This window comes from Amblyomma americanum, chromosome 1, assembly GCF_052857255.1.
Source record: "Amblyomma americanum isolate KBUSLIRL-KWMA chromosome 1, ASM5285725v1, whole genome shotgun sequence".
NCBI lineage: Eukaryota > Metazoa > Arthropoda > Arachnida > Ixodida > Ixodidae > Amblyomma > Amblyomma americanum.
In genome coordinates, this window is record NC_135497.1 from 376,711,350 (window position 1) to 376,733,304 (window position 21,955).

General features: G+C 46.6%; 1 protein-coding gene across 1 annotated transcript; it reads right to left on the reverse strand.

Moving 5' to 3' along the window:
* Positions 1 to 6,213: 6,213 nt before the first annotated feature.
* LOC144122256 (uncharacterized) lies at positions 6,214 to 18,386 on the reverse strand. The gene is made up of 8 exons (XM_077655800.1): positions 18,176 to 18,386; positions 17,780 to 17,962; positions 16,874 to 16,958; positions 15,063 to 15,230; positions 14,773 to 14,982; positions 9,839 to 10,013; positions 7,449 to 7,525; positions 6,214 to 6,823 (listed from the first exon to the last, which is right to left on the reverse strand). The coding sequence occupies exons 1-8, from the start codon at positions 18,310 to 18,312 to the stop codon at positions 6,548 to 6,550; spliced, it is 1,311 nt and encodes a 436-aa protein (XP_077511926.1). The 5' UTR covers positions 18,313 to 18,386; the 3' UTR covers positions 6,214 to 6,547.
* Positions 18,387 to 21,955: the final 3,569 nt, after the last annotated feature.

The window sequence follows — 21,955 nt, forward strand, 5'->3', positions numbered from 1 at the left end:
AGAACGCTGCGCCCTGTGTGCGGCGACGCCAAAGAAAGAAAGAAAAGAGTAATAAGTGCGGTTTAATGAATTCAACGTTCGGTGAGTTCCGCGCTCTTGCGTCCAGCTTGGCAGGTGGCACTTATACTTGGCAACCATTCAACGTTGCGCCCTGTTGCTGCGGTCTTCAAACGTAAGTGTTATGGTAACTGAAACATATATGCAATAGTTCATTGAACAACATATATGCAATGGTCTAAACAGAAGAAATAAAAGAAAATGGATCCTTAAGCTTCGTTTTTAAGAGTGGGATGCGACAGCGTTGCCAAAGGGTCCACGGAGTGCCATCGCCGGTTCGGTGAGATGCCTTGCCCGTTGCGCAATTTAAGGAAAGGAAAATTACGCCCGTGTCGTATCTCGGTGGACACCCGAACCGCGCCGTAAGGGAAGGAATATTTCCGACGCTCGGTGCCAACTACTTCTATTACGACTCCGACGGCTTTCGACCGAACGAGCTGTATACGTTGTCGCGTAAAAAGCAGAAAGAAACACAAAATTGCAGAAAAAGAAGAAAAATGCAGAGCGAAAGAGGACACGACAAGGAAGGGCTTTTGCAGTTCCCCTCATTAGCGGACTGAAAAGTGCAATCTTGTAATTCTTTGTCAGCGCTAATGCATGGAGCCCATCTCTCTCTCTCTCTCACTACCACGACGTACCTGATGGAAGGATGGAAAAAAAATTGCTGGTGGCTTAGCTCTGGTTAACCGTGGTCAAAAGCGAAAAAGCTGCATCTCCTTGGCTGCGTTTGGGGTCGAGCGACTGCCGGTTTTCAACTTCAATTTTCCTTCACTTACGGCGTGGTTTGGGTGTCCATCGAGATATGTGAGAAAGGCGTAATTTCATTTCCTTAAAACCAATTTTCATTTCATTTGCCTTCCCTTACGGGTGCGGTTCGGGTGTCGGTCTCTACGGCAGGCGTCGCATCGATCACACCTAGTGTTCCGCTGAACGCATCAAAGTGCACCGGCATTTTATGTAGAACACACTTTCTGACCTGCGCATGCGATGCCGGAAGACGCTCTCCCGCTTGACCGGAGGTCAAGGTCAGAGGTCAAGGCTCAAGGGTCAAGCTCAAAGGTCAAAGACGGGACAGTTGGGGTAACAGCCGCTGGTGTCGCTGCTGTAGCTGACGTCACGTGTCTAACCTGACTACCACCAGTTATGCTCATGGCTTGACGTCTACCTACATTCACGGCGAAACTTTCGGCCACCGTGACCTCTAGCTATATTCACGGTCAAACTTGCGGCCCTTTTGACGGCTCGAAAAGGTGGCGTAGTTAAGCTTTTCACTTGAAAACTTTGTTTGCGACCAATTTAAAGTGTTATCGACCCTTACGGGTCACTGGGCGCCGCGGTCGATCGTTGGTCCAGCATGCCGCACTTGACCGCTGCTATCGTGGCTCGGCGTACGACAAATCGTTGCTCGTCCTAACTGGCCGGCAAGTGTCCCACTGTGTCACACTCGGGTGTTCTATTCTAGGCTCTATGTCTTCCTTATGGCAGGCGCATGTGACATGCAGTAGTGTAGGTTTACCTGGCACCACGGTCATTCGTCTACGTATTCTGTAGGGAAAATATGGTGTAGTTTGTGCAGGTGCTGGTAGGTATCGGTGTGTAGTCTGCGACAGCCTAGCACCTCCTCTTTGGTAAGCCCTTTGTGTGAAACTGGGTAGCGTTTCCGCTGACCCCTGTAATGATCGAGCATGTCTGAGTACGTGGGGCTAACAGGGTCAAAGGTGCCCGTGGTGCAAAGGGTTGAGTCTGCTCGGTTGACGTACCCTCGAGCTGACTCGTCTGCTGCCACGTTGCCCCCAACCCCTCATGTCTCGGAACCCACACTATATTGAGTGTTTATGCGTCTTGTCGTCGTGTGTAGAATACACTCTAAGAAAAAAAGGACTAAAAGGGGTAGGGAGGTTAGTCCTTTGGGGGACCAAGTGATTTGCCACAACCATTCGTCCTTTTGGGGATCAACTGCAAGGGGATATACAGTTAGTCTCCGCAGGACTAACTGCTGGGAGACTAATGGTTGCACCTTGCAGATGGTCCTCAAGAGACTAACACTTGATCCTTGATAATGATCCCTGAGGGAGCAAATGTTGCCCTCTAAGGACTAACAGCTGATCCTCAGAAATGATCCCTGGGAGAGCAAATGTTACTCCCTCTGGATTATCTGTTTATCTTCAGAAATGATCCCTGAGGGAGCAAATGTTGCCCTCTAAGGAGTAACAGCTGATCCTCAGAAATGATCCCTGGGAGAGCAAATGTTACTCCCTCTGGATTATCTGTTTATCTTCAGAAATCATCCCTGAGGGAGCAAATGTTGCCCTCTAAGGACTAACAGCTGATCCTCAGAAATGATCCCTGGGAGAGCAAATGTTACTCCCTCTGGATTATCTGTTTATCTTCAGAAATGGTCCCTGAGAGAGGAAATGTTCCCGCCTCAGGATTAACTGTTGATCAATTTGAATGATTTTCCAGGGACTAATCATTAATCCATTGAGACCAAATTTTCATCCACCTGTGGATGACATGTTATCCTTGCCAGACCCATGCAGGCATGCTAGCTGAGGTTGGCTGTGCTTCTCACCACTGCACGAACATGTGTAAGAATGTGAAACTGGACAATTTAATTTCAGCTTGAGAATTTTTATTAGTGACGTCTTCCACACACCGTGTAAAGGCACACCTCAAGGCTCGGTCATCTCGCCCGTCCTCTTCAACGTGGCAATGATTGGACTAGCAAACAAACTAAAGAAGATCGAGGGAATTCAGCACGCGATGTACGCCGATGACATCACGGTCTGGACCACCCGGGGATCCCTAGGCGAAAAACAAGAAAGGCTGCAAGAAGCTGCCACCTGCGTGGAAAATTACACAAAGGAAAGAGGACTGCGGTGCTCGACAGAGAAGTCGGAGTTCCTCAGAATCGGCAGACATCCCACCCAAGCAACCCTGGAAGTCACCCTCGAGGGTCAACTCATACCCGAAAAGAACATGATAAGAATCTTGGGCATGTGGCTACAAGGCAGCCGCAAATGCAGTCACACCATTAGCCTGCTAAGCAAAGCGGCAGAGCAGGTGGGCCGCATGATCAACCGCGTCTCTCAAAAGAGATACGGCATGAGAGAGGAAGACACCCTCAAGCGCGAGCTCGAGCAGAGCCGTAGAGAGTCGAACGAGCTGAGAAGACAGCTCAATGAGCTCATTAGAGAGAAACATGTAGGAGGTGAGAACCGGGCGCTCACCACGTAGAACACCAACCCCTCCCCCTATGGAGACGCAACAAAGCAAGAATGAGGGAAACCTCGACAGCAAAATAGAAAATTTCATGGCTCAAATAATGGAGCAAATGAACCAAATGAAAAACGAAATTCAACAAACTCAACAAAAGTTTGCCCTACAGGAGCAAAGCTTTAAGAATTACGTAAGAAATCAAAACACCCAAAGAGTCAATGACGCTAGAGACAGACTATTTAACGAACGAAGGTTCGGCACAGAAACCCAGAGTACAACCAACTTTAACCAGTCATGGCAGAACACAAACAACAGCAATTAGAAATTTGGCAGTGGAACTGCAGGGGGTACAAACGCAAGCAAGGCCTCCTCCAGCAATTTATCCACACCCAAGCAACCCCACCAGACGTAATCATCCTGCAGGAAACTAACAACTCCCCCGCACTAAGGGGCTATACATGTCAGGAAAACGGCCGTACGGCAACGCTCATAAGCAACAAAGTAGTAGCCATAGTGCACGACGAAAAAAAAGATACCCAGATAGAACACGTAATTACGGAAATAATACCCAAAAAGAAAAGGAAAGCCAACAGCACCTTTATCGTAAACCTATACAGCCCGCCCAGCCAGACCAAAGGGGATTTTATCAGACTCTTTGCGGAGGCGAAAAAGAAGGTGGGACAAAACGCACTGGTAATTGCGGGCGATTTTAATGCTAAAAGCCCAAAATGGGGCTACCCCAAAGAGGACGAAAAAGGGCGCGGCATATGCACGGCGGCAGAAAGCGTGGGCTGTGAACTTCTAACCGACGAAAATCAACCGACCAGACAGGGAAACAGCGTGAGTCCAGACACGTGTCCCGACCTAAGCTTCGTCAGGGGTGCCAAGAACGCAGAGTGGGAGAACCTGCTCGAGAACCTTGGCAGCGATCACTACATTCTAAGAATCAGCCTTACGGCGGAACAAGTCAGGAGGAAGATTGGCACGGCTCGGCTAACAGATTGGGACGCCTTTAGAGCGCACTGCAAGCAGCTCGAAGGAGGAACCATCGAATAGGCGGAGAACTGGAGCCAACAACTAAGACAAATCCAGGACCTCTACACCAAAGAGGTAGTTAGAACAGAACAGACACCCGAGGTGGACAAGCGGCTACTGAGGCTATGGGAGGCAAGACGCGGACTCACCAAGCGGTGGAAGAGACAAGAACTCAATAGAAAACTCAAAAAGAAAATTGCGGACATTACCAGGCAGGCAGAGGAGTACGCGAACCAGCTGGCAAGACAGGGATGGCAACAGTTTAGCAACTCGCTGAACGGCACCCTCAGCACGGCTAGGACGTGGCAGATCCTCAAGACCCTCTTGGATCCGAGCAAAAACAAATCGGAAAGCAGCAAAGCGATACAGCGGCTAACCCATCAATACCAAGGAACAGACGAGCAACTACTAGAGGAAGTCAAGGTCAAATGCTACGGCAAAGACCAAGTCGAAAGTTATAAAGAATACCGCGGAGAAGACAACCCCACGATGGACAGACCCATCACGAGAGAAGAAGTGATGGAAGCGGTCGCGTCGGCAACAAAAAACACAGCGGCTGGAGCAGACAAGATCCGAAACTCCTTAATTCGCAACCTCAACGACGAGGCAATAGACCAACTGGCCAAATATCTAAACACGCTATGGCAGGAAGGAAGAGTCCCGGCGGAATGGAAACACGCCGTCGTCGTGATGATCCCGAAACCAGGCAAGAAACTACAGATAGAGAACCTCAGGCCGATATCACTCACGTCGTGCCTGGAGAAGCTCTATGAGAAAATAATAACCAGAAGAATCCAAAATCATCTAGAAAAGGAGCAACTGTACCCGGACAGCATGTTTGGGTTCAGAGCCAACCTATCCACGCAAGACGTGCTACTCCAACTCAAGGAATAAGTGCTCGAAACGATGCCGAAAGCGGGCGAAAACGTGGTCATGGCCATCGACATAAAGGGGGCCTTTGACAACGTGAGCCACGTGGCCATCATGGAGGGCCTGAACAACGCCAACTGAGGAAAGAGAACCCACGACTACGTCAGGGACTTTCTCAGCAACAGAACGGCAACGGTAGGGCTAGGCGAGCTAAGAAGAGACGTCTTCCACACCCCGTGTAAAGGCAAACCTCAAGGCTCGGTCATCTCGCCCGTCCTCTTCAACGTGGCAATGATTGGACTAGCAAACAAACTAAAGAAGATCGAGGGAATTCAGCACGCGATGTACGCCGACGACATCACGGTCTGGACCACCCGAGGATCCCTAGGCGAAAAACAAGAAAGGCTGCAAGTCGACAGAGAAATCGGAGCTCCTCAGAATCGGCAGACATCCCACCCAAGCAACCCTGGAAGTCACCCTCGAGGGTCAACTCATACCCGAAAAGAACATGATAAGAATCTTGGGCATGTGGCTACAAGGCAGCCGCAAATGCAGTCACACCATTAGCCTGCTAAGCAAAGCGGCAGAGCAGGTGGGCCGCATGATCAACCGCGTCTCTCAAAAGAGATACGGCATGAGAGAGGAAGACACCCTCAAGCTAGTAAACAGCCTCATAGTCAGCCGAGTTACGTACTCCCTGCCGTACCACGCAACCACCAAGGCGGAAAGAGAACAAGCCGACACCATCCTGAGGAAGGCTTACAAGACGGCTCTCCACTTACCCCGAAACACGTCAACCGAGAAACTGCTACAATTAGGCATCAGCAACACTTTCGACGAACTCGCGGAAGCGCTGCTGGGCGCACAAAAAGTCAGACTAAGAGGCACTCCTGTGGGACGGGCGCTCCTGAAAAGGCTGGGTCGGAACACTCGCGGACTGACAGACAGATACGCGGAGATGCCGAACCACCTTAGAGAAACCTTTAACGTTAAGGCCATACCGAGAAATGTGGACCCTAACCTTCACGCAAACCGACGCAAGGCTAGGGCGGAGTACGTAGAGAAAACGCTAGCCTCGGAAGAAAACACAGTATACACGGACGCTGCCGTCTACCCGTGCGGGTCAGAACACGCAGCCGCACTGGTAGTCGTAGACAGCAAAGGAAGAATGCTAACGAGCGCCGCAGCAAAAGTCGCGGGCGCAGCGGAGGCCGAGGAAATTGCCGTCGCGCTGGCGGCAGCAGAAGGCTACAGAACCGGTCGCCCACTCAACATACTAACAGATTCGAAAGAAACGTGCAAAAACTATACAAAGGGCAGAGTCAGCAAAACGGCCCTTAGGATACTCGGCGGGGTTTTCACTCACTCACTTTCCCAAAACAGTTTGTGCCAAACGCACAAGTGGAGTTGGCCGTAGGCCACTGTCAACATTGATGAGCCTGCACAGCAAGTCAAATGACCGCTGTGCTTTTTTATCGAAAACTATATTAAATGCCCAGTACAAGGCCATCTGGGTTGCAACTGCCGCCAGCAGGCTTGTCTCCTTGATGCAAATCTTCTCAAGGCAAACAGAAAAATCTGTCGTTGTCAGAATGCCTCCTCTGTGCACTACAGTTGGTATATAGTGCACAGCTGCAGGATCCTGTAAAAAAACAAACGCACACGCAAGTTTTAGAAAAGAGTGTTTTGCAAATCATTCGAGAAATCTCAAGTTCAGACACCTCCAGCCTTGCATGTAAAGGAAGCATTTGCAAGCTTGTCCCTCCACAATGCTTAATACATATTAAAAGGTGGCTTACTAGAGCTAATTAGCTAAATAGGCCACCTAAGCAAAAATGTTGCATTCAAACCAAGTCAGCTGCTCTGCAGGTCATTTATAAGTCAATTGCTTGGATGCCTGAACAATGACTGGCTGCGATAGTGACGCCACTATGCCTCAGTGCGAGATGGAATCCTTCAATGGTGATAGAGTTTACTGTAGCAGCACACCTGATTCGAGTTCGATAGCAACTGAGAATTTCTAAGCCTCTGGACTACATAGCCTCTGAAAATTTCCATGTAACAAGAATATGAAGGCTAGTATCCAAAGCTATGTTATTATATCAAATACTGTGTATTTATTTTCTTCAGTCTGACACAGTATATTTGTTTAACTTGTTTAAGAAACAAAAGTAATGTCAAATGCATTCTCAAATAGAAAAAAGAACTGCATGCCCCCAGCATCCCAAAAAACATCGCTGCTCACACATGCGGTTTTAAAAACTTACAAATGGGCGGACGAAAGTCTCTACTCTTTCCTTCACCATGCTTGGCAACAGGCATACTGCTGCCGTGACTGTTGTCTCTGAAAGAGTGGCGAATGAATTTTAAATACAGTGACATGAAACATGGAGACATAAAAAGAGCACCAAAATTAAATGAAAAATAAATTCTGATCTTTATTGCTTGTTACAATATGCTTCAGTCCCAAGGTCCTGCTCCAGCCAACTTTTTACTGCATGCAGACTATATTAGTGCCTTCAAGAGGCATCAACGAAAGTGCGTTGACATCCCAGAATGGCTGCATTGGAGATAACTAAAATAAAAGGTGCACCACACTAACTACCCAAGCAATGCGCTGCTACATTTCAGACTAGAAGGCATAACAAATTAAGCAATAGCCCTGTATATCAAACACATTCTTGAAGTGATAGCTGCCAATTTGGGGTTAACTAGACATAAACCAAGAACAATAGTTCAGGCAGAATGTAAAGTAGTAGCGGAGCTTGCTGTCAGGCAAGATGGTTCATAGTTTCAAGTAGTAGTAAAGCGCCAGCGCAAGACAAACAGGCATCACACATTGCCCACTTTATCTGCTTTATGCAATTTGTTTTCCAGGTGAGGAAATATAAAAAAACAACACACATGCAGAATGAACAGCTGTAAACAGTATGCATTCATGCATACAATTTCAAGACCCACAATTTGGCTTTTAAGAGCTGTACAGATACTTCGCTAGTGCATTTCCTTTTTTTTATGCATAAGCTTCCAACAAATTTCTGGTGCTAAATCTTTACCACATGCATCCGTGGCCACAATGCTGTAATAAATGTGCTTCTGTACATGTTAACGACCACAAACGTAGGTGCCTCGTTGGCCTACTCGTTGGCCTACTTGGCCTTCCCACAGGTCAACAGAATTTCATAAACAACCCTGCTGCAACATGGCACAAACTTTTTGGCCCTTTTTTTCTTCCATAGCACAAAATGTGCAACAAAATTTGGGCGAGCTTTTGAGCAGCAGCAAACACAACTTGTATACCATGTCTGTCAGCTATTTTCTTTTTCATGAGCAACCTTATGTGCATATGGTATTTCGAGTTTAGCTGCATCGTTTTTTCCTCTTTGCATTGCTTCCACAATATGCACCATTTCTTTTTTTTTAGAAAACTGCCTCAGCATGAAGTGATAACCGCACAGGGGAACCCAGCTAACAACAACCGTTTCAACTAGCTTGTTAAAACTTAAATGCGTGATTACGTGACCTCAAAAGAGCAGATTCGAGACAAGCTGTCAATAGCTTGCTTGACTATATTAGAGTGTGCCGAAGCACAAGAAAGCAGCTCCTGTGCTTGTAGTGAATATTCCCAGACCTGTAGAAACAAAATTCTCTTATAATAATATTATGGCCCAAAACTACAACAAAATGACCGCTTACCCCCTCCAACCGAGGAAGCTTTTGTGCTGGCCAAGCAAAAGGACCCATATCCCAGAGGCCAGGCACCCCCGGGCTGGCGCCCAAGGACGTCAAGTTCTGGTGATGTGTACACACCTCCCCGCTCGATAGGGGTAGAATCCTCTCTCGAGTGAATCCCGCTTAAAGTGCGCAGTTGATGAGGTGAGCGAGAGAGAGCTAGGGCCTGGTTCAGCCATATCTAAGAATTGTTTGCGTGGCTCATAAAAAAAAAGGGCGGGGGGATTTATTATGCGAGCTGATCCCCCTAGTCCCCGTTCTCTTCGGGACTTTATTCTGCTGCAGAATGACACTTGCTCCTCAGTTCTCCAGCCTTCACTAAACAAAGACCCGTCTTTCCCTTTCCTGCTCAGCATAGCCACAGAAGGCAGTCCCTGCAGACCAAATTAGTGATGCTCGCCTAGTGTGGCCTTCACAATGAGTGGAAGCTCATGCAATAAGGGCAGGTAGGAAGCACTATGAGCACTGCTAGGCTGCGTATTGCAATGTAGTGGTCGACACAACAAACTTCAGCACAGGTTTCCTATGAGCAGTAAGCATTTAAATGACTTTGGTAGCATTTCCTAGTTCGGACATTCAAACCATAGTGCAACATTCATAGTACTCTAGGCTATATCACTCTTAATGACATATTCTTTCCAATGCACTTTGCAAGGAACAAAAGCGCGACTGGAAAGCTTACATTGCTCATTGCTACACATGCCTGGGCCTTACCGATGCACTCAAAATAGGGAAAGTATTTATCTGTGGCCGTCACAGAAATGGGTGATGCATAAACTGGGTTCCACTGTGGCCGAAAAAACTGTGGGAATATTCCACTTTCATGTAATATCCTCAGTCTGTCAGTCTACAAGAGTGGAGCCCCTACACAAGTGGATACGATAAGCTATATATATGCCGACAATATACAGTATAATATGTGTACCATATACTGCAGCTTCCGAAGTGCCATCCATGCGGGCATCGAAGTCTTCAAGGAAGCCTTCCAGGTGGCGCTTCTTTCGAGCTGCATGCACAATTTTTTCTTTTGTGCGCTGAAGGGCCTCTTCAAGCCGTTCCAAGACTGGCACGCTTGTGATCAGCTCAAACTCCAGCTGGGCCTACAAATGGAGAATACGAGCATAAAATAACAGTAATGAAGAACTGTAGCACATCGGTTGCTTTAGGACAGAATAAAACATGGAAGCACAGGTATAACACCCAGTTTGCCATGTTACGAAGTTCACGAAAAGAAATTTGCAGGCTGCTTACATAGCTCCCAAGCAAAGAAAGAATTCGGCAGAGACCACTTATGTGCATGAGTGCGAAAGCATTACCATACAATCGTAAAGCAAAGCATACATATTCAGCCATTCCCTGCTTTAGTCTCACAGATCGTATTGAGTTCTCATGCCACTCATGGCTGCGCACTGCAGCAGATAAAGGGACACTGAGGAGAAATTGAACTTGGCTTGTATCGATAGAATACCAGCTCCTGATTATAAAAACGCCGCTCTTACTGAAAACAAAGCACTTGTAAGGTAGAAAATAGCAACAACAAAATACAGGTATCGTCGCCACAGGTCAATCTCGCAAGCGCAAGCGTGGTGACGTCATAGGACAAGAGACGCCACCTTCGAGGAATTTTCGTTCGTACATGGAGCCGCGAATCTCTGAGGCTGACAAAGGCAGGTTGCGCGGTTCAATATTGAAGTACGTTTTGTTTTAAAACCGATAGTGGACTTTTATCACCCAAGGAAGGCAGACAAATGACAACATGAATGTTGGAAGCAAAGAAAACCGATGCTTGGTGGCGCCACAGGCGGCCAGGAGAGTTTCGATTTATGGCGCTTCGCGCGTCTATGAGCTTTGCGTGCCCCGTGGTTTTGTTTTTGACGCGCCTCGATTTACAAGCGCCGAACAGCAGAGGAACTCCAAGTGCCACTTCCAGTGCTAGTTAACCTTCGAAGGAGCCTGTGAACGCTTGTCAGATGATCGCCACGGTCGATGAAAAAATATGATGGCACGATGGTCGGTGATCGTACAAGGCAGCACTTGTGTCTTCGCACACACACCCGACGAAACGTTCCTAGCTGTGCCAGTCAACATCGAACTACTTAATGGAAATCGTTTGTTAGGGACGGGAGACAAGGTACAAGGCAGTTCAGAAAAATTGCTGATGGCCTAGCTTTGTTAGGCCAGGATATACGTAGCGAAAGTGCGGATATTTCTGCATTGTAAGAGTGCATTCACTAGATGCGCCTTTATTGATGGTAGTACCTTGAGCCATTGTGGTAGCGTCTCCGCCTCAAACGCCAAATGCCCTGGTTCGATTCCGATCTTCGGCACAGGATTTTTTTTTTTCAGTGCGTGGGTGAGGGGTTCAGTGGCTCCCATAGATGCCGCCACCGAATACATTGGTTAGCAGCTAAGCGCAGGCTCTGCTAAGGCGCGTTTATGCTCCGGCGTAACGCGCGCGCGTGCTGCAAGGCGACGTCACGTCGACCAAAGCGAGACCCTCTATACTCCAACTGCGCTTGACCGCGGACGCGTTCGGCGGCTTCGGCGCACTCTGACCGCACTGGCGGGGAGACTTGGAGCATGTTTCTATTTCGCGCCGAGTGCAGCAGCCGCCGCCGGCCCGACCAGACTAGACTTGTTCAACTCCGCGGCGAGGTGCGCGTTGTGACGTAATTCAATAGCTTCGGTAGTTGGGCGGAGCTGTTCTTTTCGAGCTCTCAGCTAATTTAATCCATTCACAGTACACATATGAAGGTACATGCAAGTGGGCGAGAGAGACCGATCCAGTGGACCCGTTGGATCTAGCGGAAGCCGTTGAAGCGTCGGGCGCTGGCTTTAGTTTCAAGCCGCCAACTTTAAATGCAATAGCCCTTGAGCACCCATCCATTTTTTGTGGAAAAAAAATAAATAAATAACCTGGCCCTTGCAACCACGGGAGACCTCGACGCCACCTGCTGCACCGTGCAATCGCGCCATTCAAGGAATTGCAATCCGTTGGCCCCAAAGCCCTGGCCAGCCTCCGATGGGCGCAAGGCGCCGACCTTGTCCTGGCCCCTCGAGACTCCCCGCACTGGGGTTACGATATTTATTATTTAGTTTGCAACGGTTGCTCACTGAGGAAGGGGGAAACAACCCTCCGGCGCCTAACCTAACCGTGCTCGCTCAAAAGCATCGCACACTCTGTAGGGGCTGAGGTCGCTGAAATGCAGGCCGGAGTTTTTGCGAGAACTACGTCGTTGGGTTCGGGAACGGGATTCATCGCAACGCTGACAAGACGCCAGTGCAAACGTAAACGAATTGACGGTAGCGACTCCCGATAGATACCTTCAACGTGCGGCGACAGTAGCTTTCATTTCGGCGGCTGCTAGACCGCACTGCTAGCAGCCAGAAATCACTGAGTCTCCGTTTACGTCACGTTTCACGTCTCTACGTCATGTGACGTCATAAGAGTTCTCCTTGACGTAATAAGAGTTCTCGAGTTTGAATCAGAGCGGCGGGATAAACTTTTTCAACTTCGAATCGAAATTTCTTTGAAATAAATGCATCTTTCGCTCCCGGACAAGTGGAAACAAAGCCATGAAATGCCGAACTATCAGATTTTGCTAAAAAAAAAAATTATAGGGCTCGTCTCAGTGTCCCTTTAAGAGATGCACCACTGCCCCCGGCAGGCAGGTGGCACCTCTCATTGGCCGTAGAGCTCCATTACAAATGCATCAAACAAATATTGTCACTGTGCTTCATTTTCCGTGGGGACTTTAACGAGAGAAGCTACTAAAATAAATCTTTTTAACTAATCTACCTAGAACAATGAAACTGCACTTATACTGTTTTTTTCTACCTTTTTCAGAACAATAATTAGTTTCCTTGTAGAAGGATTACTTTTAGCTCAGTGTTACTAACAAGATTAAAACAAAGGTCCTTTTGTGCACGATTTCACATTGAAAATTTTCACTGGGTACGAAGAGCAACCGCTAATTTTGCGGCTTAATAATTGTAGAATGCCAGAAACTAGCTCAAATTTGGTCATGAAAGTTTTTCTAGTATGGGAAAAATAAATTGTGATGATGTTACCCTTTTGTTTTTCAGAATCATTACTTAGATTAGTGTAGTTTGAAGCCTCTCTAAACTTGCAGCAGAGATATTGAAATTCTGAATAGATATTTGCAAGTTACACATACACATTCTACAGAACACATCTGCGACGTTTCACAGTGATATGGAATGGAGACTTACAGAAGATCCTGGGTGCAAATTTTCGAAGTCCGCCCAGAATTTTTGGTACTTGCACTTTTCGTATCGCACTGAAACTTGGCAAATGTGTCCTTTACAATGTGTAGCTTCAGATGTCGCCTAAGAATTGCAGTATCTCCAATGCAAGTGTATAGAAACGATTCAACAGTAATGAGTTCCAAAAAACATAACAATAACATCACAATTTTTTTTTCACACCAGGAACTTCCATGACCACATCAGGGCTATTTCCCTGCATTCTATAGTTAGTAAGCTATAAAATAAGCTACCGCTGGTAGTTCCCAGTGAACATTTTCTATGAGAAAGCATGCGCACAAAAGGGCCTTTTTAGAGCAAAAGCTCTACTACTCCAGGTACAACTCGGAAATTCCCCTGGCTCCAACTTTCCTAGTAGTGTTATATAGGCCCTCCGAGCTTTTATAACACTACCCGCTGAGTGGCACAGTGGCTGAGAATTAAGGCACGCAACCGGTAGATGGCTTTGCCGAGCACTGCCACCAGTAAGGAGAGAGCCCAAGTTGGCTGGTTACGGAGAGATTCAACAGGGAATAGTTGCCGTCGCAAAGAACCTTTGGCCTTTGGTGGCGTCACCACCGTGTGTGACGTCATGGTGATCATGTGATTAGAAGCTGCAACAAAATGGTTGTGTCTGCCGCCTTCATCTACCATGGATGAGCGAGTTGGACCACCCGCGAATGCTTTTTCTAGTTATAACCAAGTTCAAGTAAGATGAAACCTACACAAATTGTTTTTTGAAGCCTGTTAGCAACACTGAGCAAAAGTGTGCACTACAAGAGAAATAATTAGTGTCCTGAAAAGAGCAGAAAAGCAGTATTAAGCACACAAAATTTCACTGCTCTGGGTGGACCATTTAAAATTGTTTTTTTTTTCCTGTGGCATCTCCGCTTAAATGTGGAATGATCTTTGGACTCTCATTGTGTGGATTTTCTCTGCAATGCAGGTACTATTCAGTGCATCGAAAGTATAAGTACGGTCCCTGACGAATATCCTGACTGTCTTGCTTAGTTCGATATTTCCCTTCAGTGTCCACCATGTAACAGCTGTCACCAGCAAACACCGGTAGTACCAACTTGAAGCACATACAAGAACCGTGCAATAAATAAACGACTAAACAGCAGAAGTCGAGCAACAAAAACAAAAAGACCAGAATGTGGAATCAGGGCATGCTACACTGAACCAACCCTAGGTGTATTCTGAAATTCAAACAGTGCGAGCCATTCAATCAGGTCTCCACTGAGGCAAAGAGAAATAAATTTGAGCTGAATTTTCTGCACATATAGACCACTTCCGCCTAATTGCTTTAGCGGGTTTAACGTCCCAAGACGATTCAGGCCATAAGGGACGCCGTAGTGAAAGGCTCCAGACAATTTAGACCATCTGAGGTCCTTAAACATGCACTGACGTCACACAGCATATCCACACTTTTGTATTTCGCCTCCACTAAGATGGAATGCAAAGTGCAGGCACCGCAACTGAAATCAAAAAAAGGAAAGGATTAAAAGAAAGAAAGAAAGACAAAAGAGGAAAAGAAAAAGAAAATTTCTTTTTCCTTGCTTCGCTAACTGATGGTCTAGTTACTGAACTTACGATTGAGCTCATGGCCAATGCTGGAAATTTCTCTATTGCCACTTCCACTGATGGATCCTCGGATCCAATCCACTTCCTTCGGGTAGGAAATGTTCGGCGCATACAATCTATTATGTAAGCCATGTCTGGCCGAGCTTTTTGTACTGCCGACTTCATTCCTTCGATGTGGCCAGCAATACTGTCTTCATCCTCCCCGTCTGGTGCAGTTGCCTGCAAGCAAAAGGAGCCTACTTCACACTGCACACCAGGCTGTCTTCAGCACAATGACTACATGAAATCCAAATGCATACCACAGACGGCCTCGAAACACGCTGCAGGGCATTTCCGCCAACCGTGGCCACTTTCCCATCTTTCATCGTTTTTTTTGACGGTGGAGAATCTGCCCCATCATTCTGCTCGATACGGATTTTTCTCCGCTCATATTTTGCCTTGAAGCGGAGAGCTTCTCGCCAAGAGTCCTGTGTTTAAAAGATTTCACACAATGCAAGCATTACTACTTGCACTGACAAAAGCAATCACAGTACAATTAAATACATGCTAACAGTGATGGTGTTGATCACAAGCTACCAGTAAACACCCATGGACATAACAATACCTCATGAGAAGCTATAGATATTGCTCCATATTTTATTGCAGCACATTTTTGATAGCATAAAAACACTAAAGGACCCACACTGATCTCTCGCCGACATTAGTTTTTTATGGTAGTGCGCACATTACCAAATTTGCAGCATAGAGTTCCTTTCCAGTAATTCAAGCTTTGTTTTCCAATTATCTTTTCACTGTGAGGCGAACTTTTTTGCTGTTTTAATGTCCTGAAACGACACATCAGCTACGATGGGCACCACAGTGGAGTTTCTGGATTAATTTTGATCACTTGGAGTTCTCTAATAACTAGGCCAACCAATGGCCCTTCGATTCAAATGCAAACCAGACAAGCTGGGCCAGGATTATCAAGCTCTCTCGTACAACCCTTTAATACACCGTCCTATTCGACAGTCTTCATGACTACCTCCAGAAGACGGCTGTAGCACCGAAAAAGACAACACATAGCAAGCAAGACGGGACAGGCACAACTTCCAACTATTTATTCACCGCGAATGCGAATGAATATAAGGACAAATCAAGATGGGTAGCAAGAACCACACATGCGCGCGAGGGTTTTACAAAAAAACTGGATAAAAGATAGGTTAGGCACACACATATCTCACGCCCGTGTATCTAAAAAAGCAATTTCATTCTTATAAATGGAGATAGATGGGGCACTAACACAATCGCTACAGCTTCTTTTAATATAGAAGGCCGGCAACAGTTCACGGGCTGTCTGGTCCTTACTTGTTTAAAACCTTTGCTTCTTTCAGCCTTGCCACACACTTAATCTTCCTTTCTTCTCTGCAGGCTTTATAATGATGTGGCAGATGAGAACCAGTGCATTTTGTAAATCCCGATTATGTTCCACTAATTGGTCGTTATTACAGCGGCCGGTTTGTCCAATGTGCTTTCCGCATGTGAGAGGAATCTGATATACGACTCCCACGGCACATTTAACAAGCGGAGCTGCATGCTTCTTTTTACAATCAGTCTTGTTTACCTTGTTGGGATCAGTTTTAACGCACAAGCCAGCCAGTTTCTTTGGGGTAGAAAAAACCACAGGAACCTTATATTTTGTTGCCACATGCATCAAATTGTGTGCCAAATTTGCTGTCTTTTTCGGCGCTACAACCATCTTCTGGAAACATGCACCAACTAGCCCCCCAACAAGTATTACTCATGACGGCCCCGCTACTGCAGCAAGAGGGAAAGAGGACCTGCTCACTAGCGACGTACCACAGGAAATATCTGAACAATTTTTTATCCCATTTTTTTTTGTGAGATAGTATTTTATGAAAGAGAATCAGCCAGCCATGCCAGCAGCATGCACTGTGGTGTGAATGACTCTATCAGTGGCGCCCAAAACAGAGTCATTGAAAATGGTACGGCTACCACTGATAAATAGAGAAGACATTATTATTATACTCAGAACACCTAGGCCGCCCTGTTAATTTAAGAAAGTCTGCTGTCCCTACAAGATTATTTTGAAGGGCTTCAGCTGCCTACTTACATAGCCGGTGCCAGATGAGTCAGCCAGGTTTGGGTACCTGGACACCAGAGCTTGCGCAGCCTCATTGTACAGCTTGCCAGGGTACCTAGCACAGTTAAGACAAACGTGTAAGGCAGTACACAGTGAGGATGTTCTTTTGTAGGCTCACATAGACATTTTAGTTTCAGATGCAGTCAGTGTCTTAGGTGCAAGACGTGGGAGGACACATAAGCTCTGCTTTTAAGTTTACGACGTGACAGCAGTTCCCCTTGCTCACATAAGCAAGGACATTGCTTGCTCTTTCACAATAAATATGTGAAACACTAAACCACACACATTTACAGCCCTCTTTAACCAAGTCCTTTGAACATTCCTACATGACATACCAATAGCATGTCTGACTCGCAACCCAAGGGTCACGGATTCGATTCTCAACTAACCGCAATTTTCCTTTCGGGGCAACTCATCCACTTCATATGCAGAACTGAGGAGTGGGCGATTTGGCGGTGATCCACCAAATACAAACCAGCACTTACAGACACAGACAAAGGACGAGACGAAACAAACTGAAAAGCCTTCAGTTCGTTTCGTCTCGTCCTCTGTCCGTGTTTGTAAGCGCTGGTTTTTATACGATGGATCAGTTTATATGTCTGGATGGCCTAATGATGCTCCAGGCACATTGCAACCTTCTAATCACCAGTTTTCTAATTTCATTCACTTTTCAAGTCCGTCGCTCTATGTGTGACATAGCCACCTTTTCAACAAATTCAAATTTCTTGCTCATGTCTACTAATGCCGACACAGGATTTTCTGCGCCACGAGCTCCTTCATGCTTTCTCGTTAAAATGGCTTATGGCCACGCAAGTTTGTAGCCCAAGTTATCTCCACATTGCCCTACATGGTCCAAAAGTCTTGCAAATAACTTACATGGTGTATAAGCAGAGGTCATGATAGAGCCATTGGACAACTCTGCTCCGTGCTCTGAAGTATTGTCCACTTTGGTGGCGCTCTATACTGAATTTGATGTCGTTTGGTACAGCTGGCAGGCTGTATGTGGCAGTGACACGGGATTGCTCCGCTTGCTGGGGCTCGTCAAGAACATCCGCAATCCTAAAGTGCCAGGTTAAAATAAGAAAAGAAGAGAAGAGCATACTACACAGTGAGCACAGACTGTGGCCAACATTTCCATACATTTCTACTATGATTGCCATTGATTGCAGTGGAAGACATAAATTGGACACTCCTCCTTGCTGCATGATGCTCCTCCAGCATTATTTGAAATATACAAAATAATAGTTAATACTGGTAAGAAAATGTACTCACCGAACCTGGCAATCCTCGGAGACTTTGATTTTTGCCCTGTCCCGAATTTCAAAGTCTTCAGGTATGTCAACAAAAACATTAAAATCTTCTTCGAACATCTGTGGAAACACGAGAATGATACTAAAATAGCTAACCATGTAAAGTTAAACTATTCAAAATGAGTGTGTCACATTATTTTCCGGAGAATGTTGGCATGCTTGCTGCATCGCATTACGAGACCTCAATCAACGGGCTACGCACTCAATTCAGGACCTGTCAAGTTAGAAGAGCAATGACCATAAAATACTGCAACACCAGCAACAGTTCCCTCTACCTCGGGTATTTCGAGTGCAGTCGTCAGCACGTCTGTCTAGAGCACAGGAATGCCTGCATATCGCACTAAATAAGTGGAATTTTCACGCTGGTATTTGGTCGTAGAGATAATGCTTGCGCTGGTGCGAAGCAGCATTGACAGCGGTTGAGTGAAGATTTCACTTTGTTTGCTCCGCACTACACCGCTCCAGCGCTCTAGACAGGCCTGTACCTCGCGACTGAAATAAAGCATTAATATGTGAAAAATGCTCTATACAGCTGCCTTAGTGTTAAGCGGCGCGCTCCGGTGTGCATTTTTAATATTCGCCGACCTTCGTTGTGACACGAGATCCTTATTGAAAGGGAGATTTTTAGAGCATGACGCATAGGGAAGCACATGCATGCCGAGATATTGCTTTAAACTTTACATTACACGCAAACTGTCAACGCACTACGTAATTCACTGTGGAAAAAAGTGCGAGGCATAAGTAAGGTACACACATTTACACGCGTGGATGTAATAAGCACCTGCCTACAAGCACCAGTCCCCGAAAGAACCCGAGAACGGCAACTGACTTGTCACGGAGCTACCACGTAGATAAGTTTACACCATTACTCACCGTGAAGATGAGGGTGGCAACGTCGATGCCGCGGAACAGCTCATGGTCTCCCACGCGCTCAACCAGCCCGCGCCGTGTAAGCGTCCCATCAAAGGGCAAAACAAAATTCCTTTCCCGGAACGTTACCAGGCACTTGCTCGTCATGGTGACGTACGTATATGTACTACTGCGAAATTAATGAACGTTGCTGAGTGAGACGCGAAGTAGAGTTCCTCGAGCACGTGCAGCAACTGGCAGTATGCGCCCTTCTCAATTTGGCTGAGCACTGTGGTGACTTGGCTTGGCTTGGCCAGCTTAGTTTGCACAACGTGACACTCCAATTGCTAAGGTTATTGCAAAATAAAATTACACCAAATATACTTAGTTATACTAAATGCGACTTAGGTGCTCTAGCACCTAGTGAATTTGATTATTATGATGAAAGGGCAAAACAACAACAAACATGCATAGCGGCTTTATCGCTAGGAGGCTGTTCGTGTCTATTCGTGTCCCTGGCCGTTGGTGGCAACTGCGCCTAATGCGATGTGATTCCGATGTATATGCAGGAACTACGGCTTTCTGGCAATTGGCACACCACGTTTGCGGGGTCTCTTTGCGGTCTTTTGGCTTGCGACTACAACGATGGACGCGAAGTACTGCCCGAGGTGCCCATTCTTTTCGTTCCAGCTGACGAAAGTTGTCACGCACATTGGGTTAGTTCACAGTGCAGAGCCAAACTTAAATGTTTTCTGCGGCATAGGAGGCTGCGCGAACTCGTACTCGAATTTTTCATCCTACAGATCGCATCTATATCGCCGCCACCCAGATGTGCTTGAAGAAAACGGCAGCACTTTGAGACACGGATGCACCGAGAAAGCAAACAGAGAAAATTCAGAACTGGACGACGACGAGCCTGTCCCACATGAAATGGACTGGGCTGACACAGCGGACTATGGTAGCGGTCACCGCCAGAAAGAACGACCTTCGGCGAATGTTTGTTCAGCTCAGAAGACAACAGTCCAACATGACAGATTTAGCAGCTTTTTGGACCAGGCAAAATCGACCCTGTGCAACTTCTTTTTCTTTTTCACTGAAGAGCACAGCTTGCCACACACAGCGGCTGAGAAGGTGTTTTCTGAATTGCAGCTGGTGTTTGAGCTGGTGCTGAAGGCCTATGGCAAGGAGGTTGAACGTGCAGCAAAAACAAACACAACAGCACTACAACAATTGCTAAGCTGCTCATTGATGTCTGACCTCTTTAGTGACTTAAAGAACAAGTACAGGCGTGAGCAATATGTGGAAGCGAATTTTCCTTTTGTTCCTCCTGAGGAACAGCTTCTGGACGGCACAGCAAAGTACCATTATGTACGTTTGCCCAAGCTGCTCAGTGCACTTTGTGAAATCCCCGACATTGCAGCCCACTTGAAAACACCAAAGCGTGAGAACACGACGCCGTCTGTGTATAAAGACTATACTGATGGGGCGGTGTACAGAGAGCATCTTCAAGATGTGATTCCAGAAAGCAGAACACACACAATACTTCTTTTGTTTTATACTGACGAAATTGAAGTTGTAAATCCTCTGGGAGCGAAACGAGGAAAGCACAAGTTACTCGCTGTATACTGCAGCTTGTTGAACCTTCATGTCAAGCATAGATCGAAACTTGAGAGCATATATTTGATTCTGCTTGTTCGCTATGTTTATGTGAAAAAGTACGGCCTCAGCAATGTACTACAGCCATTACTCGAAGACCTAAACAAGTTGTACGCAGAAGGCCACACCATTGGCTTAGAAGGACAGGAGACAAGGGCCACAGTCATCGTGTTCGGCTTCTGTGGAGACAACCTTTCCCTGAACCGCTTGGGCGGATTCACTTGTTGTTTCAGCCGTGGGCGAGTCTGCAGATTCTGCATGGTATCTGTGAAACATTTGCCAGAAAAAACCTGTGAAATGATGTGCCAGCCACGCATATTACGCAGCCACCAGTCACATCTTGAAGCAATCGCAGTGAACCCTGCTAACAGGACTTTGTATGGCGTAAATGAGGTCTCGCCCCTTTTGCAGTTGCCATACTTCGACATTACCCGGCAATTACCACCAGACATTATGCATGACATTTTGGAAGGAGGAATAGATTGCATCCTTCGACATGTTTTGAAATCTCTCCTTTCCAGTGGCTTACTGTGTAAGCAAAACCTTGAGGAGCTGTCTTCATTCAAGTATGGAGCAAATGATCTAAAAAACAAGCCCCCACCGATCAACCCGGCATTCATCAATAGCAAATCTGTTTTAATGGGAACTGCTGCTACCAAGTGGTGCTTGATAAGGTTTTTTCCCTTGATCTTTGGAGCGAGAGTTCCAAAAGAAAATGAGGATTGGGAATTGCTTTTGAAATTCCGGGAAATTGTTGACATTGTATTTGCATCGGAAATGACATCTGCACGGCTTGTCTACTTGGAAATGCTTGTGCAGACATTTTTGAACGAGCTCACTGACAGGTACGGGCCTGGTGCAGTTACCCCTAAGCTTCACTTCATGGTGCATTATGCTAGGTTTGTGCGCGAGGTGGGACCTCTTAGACATTTCTGGTCCATGAGGTTTGAAGCGAAGCATCAAAGCCTCAAGAAGTTGGCAGCCTGTGTCAAAAACTTCAGGAACCTTACATACACACTTGCAAAAAGGCACCAGTTGCGACAGAGCTACCAACTCCGCACCTTTCAACTGTACCAAGAACTGAAAACATCGTCAAGTAAGCCTGTTGACTGGAATGCGCTCCCTGCCTGTGCCAAAGAAGTGCTTCCAACCACAGTCGTCCATGACGTCAAAAGTGCAACACTTGATCGACGCAGGTACAAGTGTGGGTGTGTTTTGGTTTCGACAGGAGCGGAGT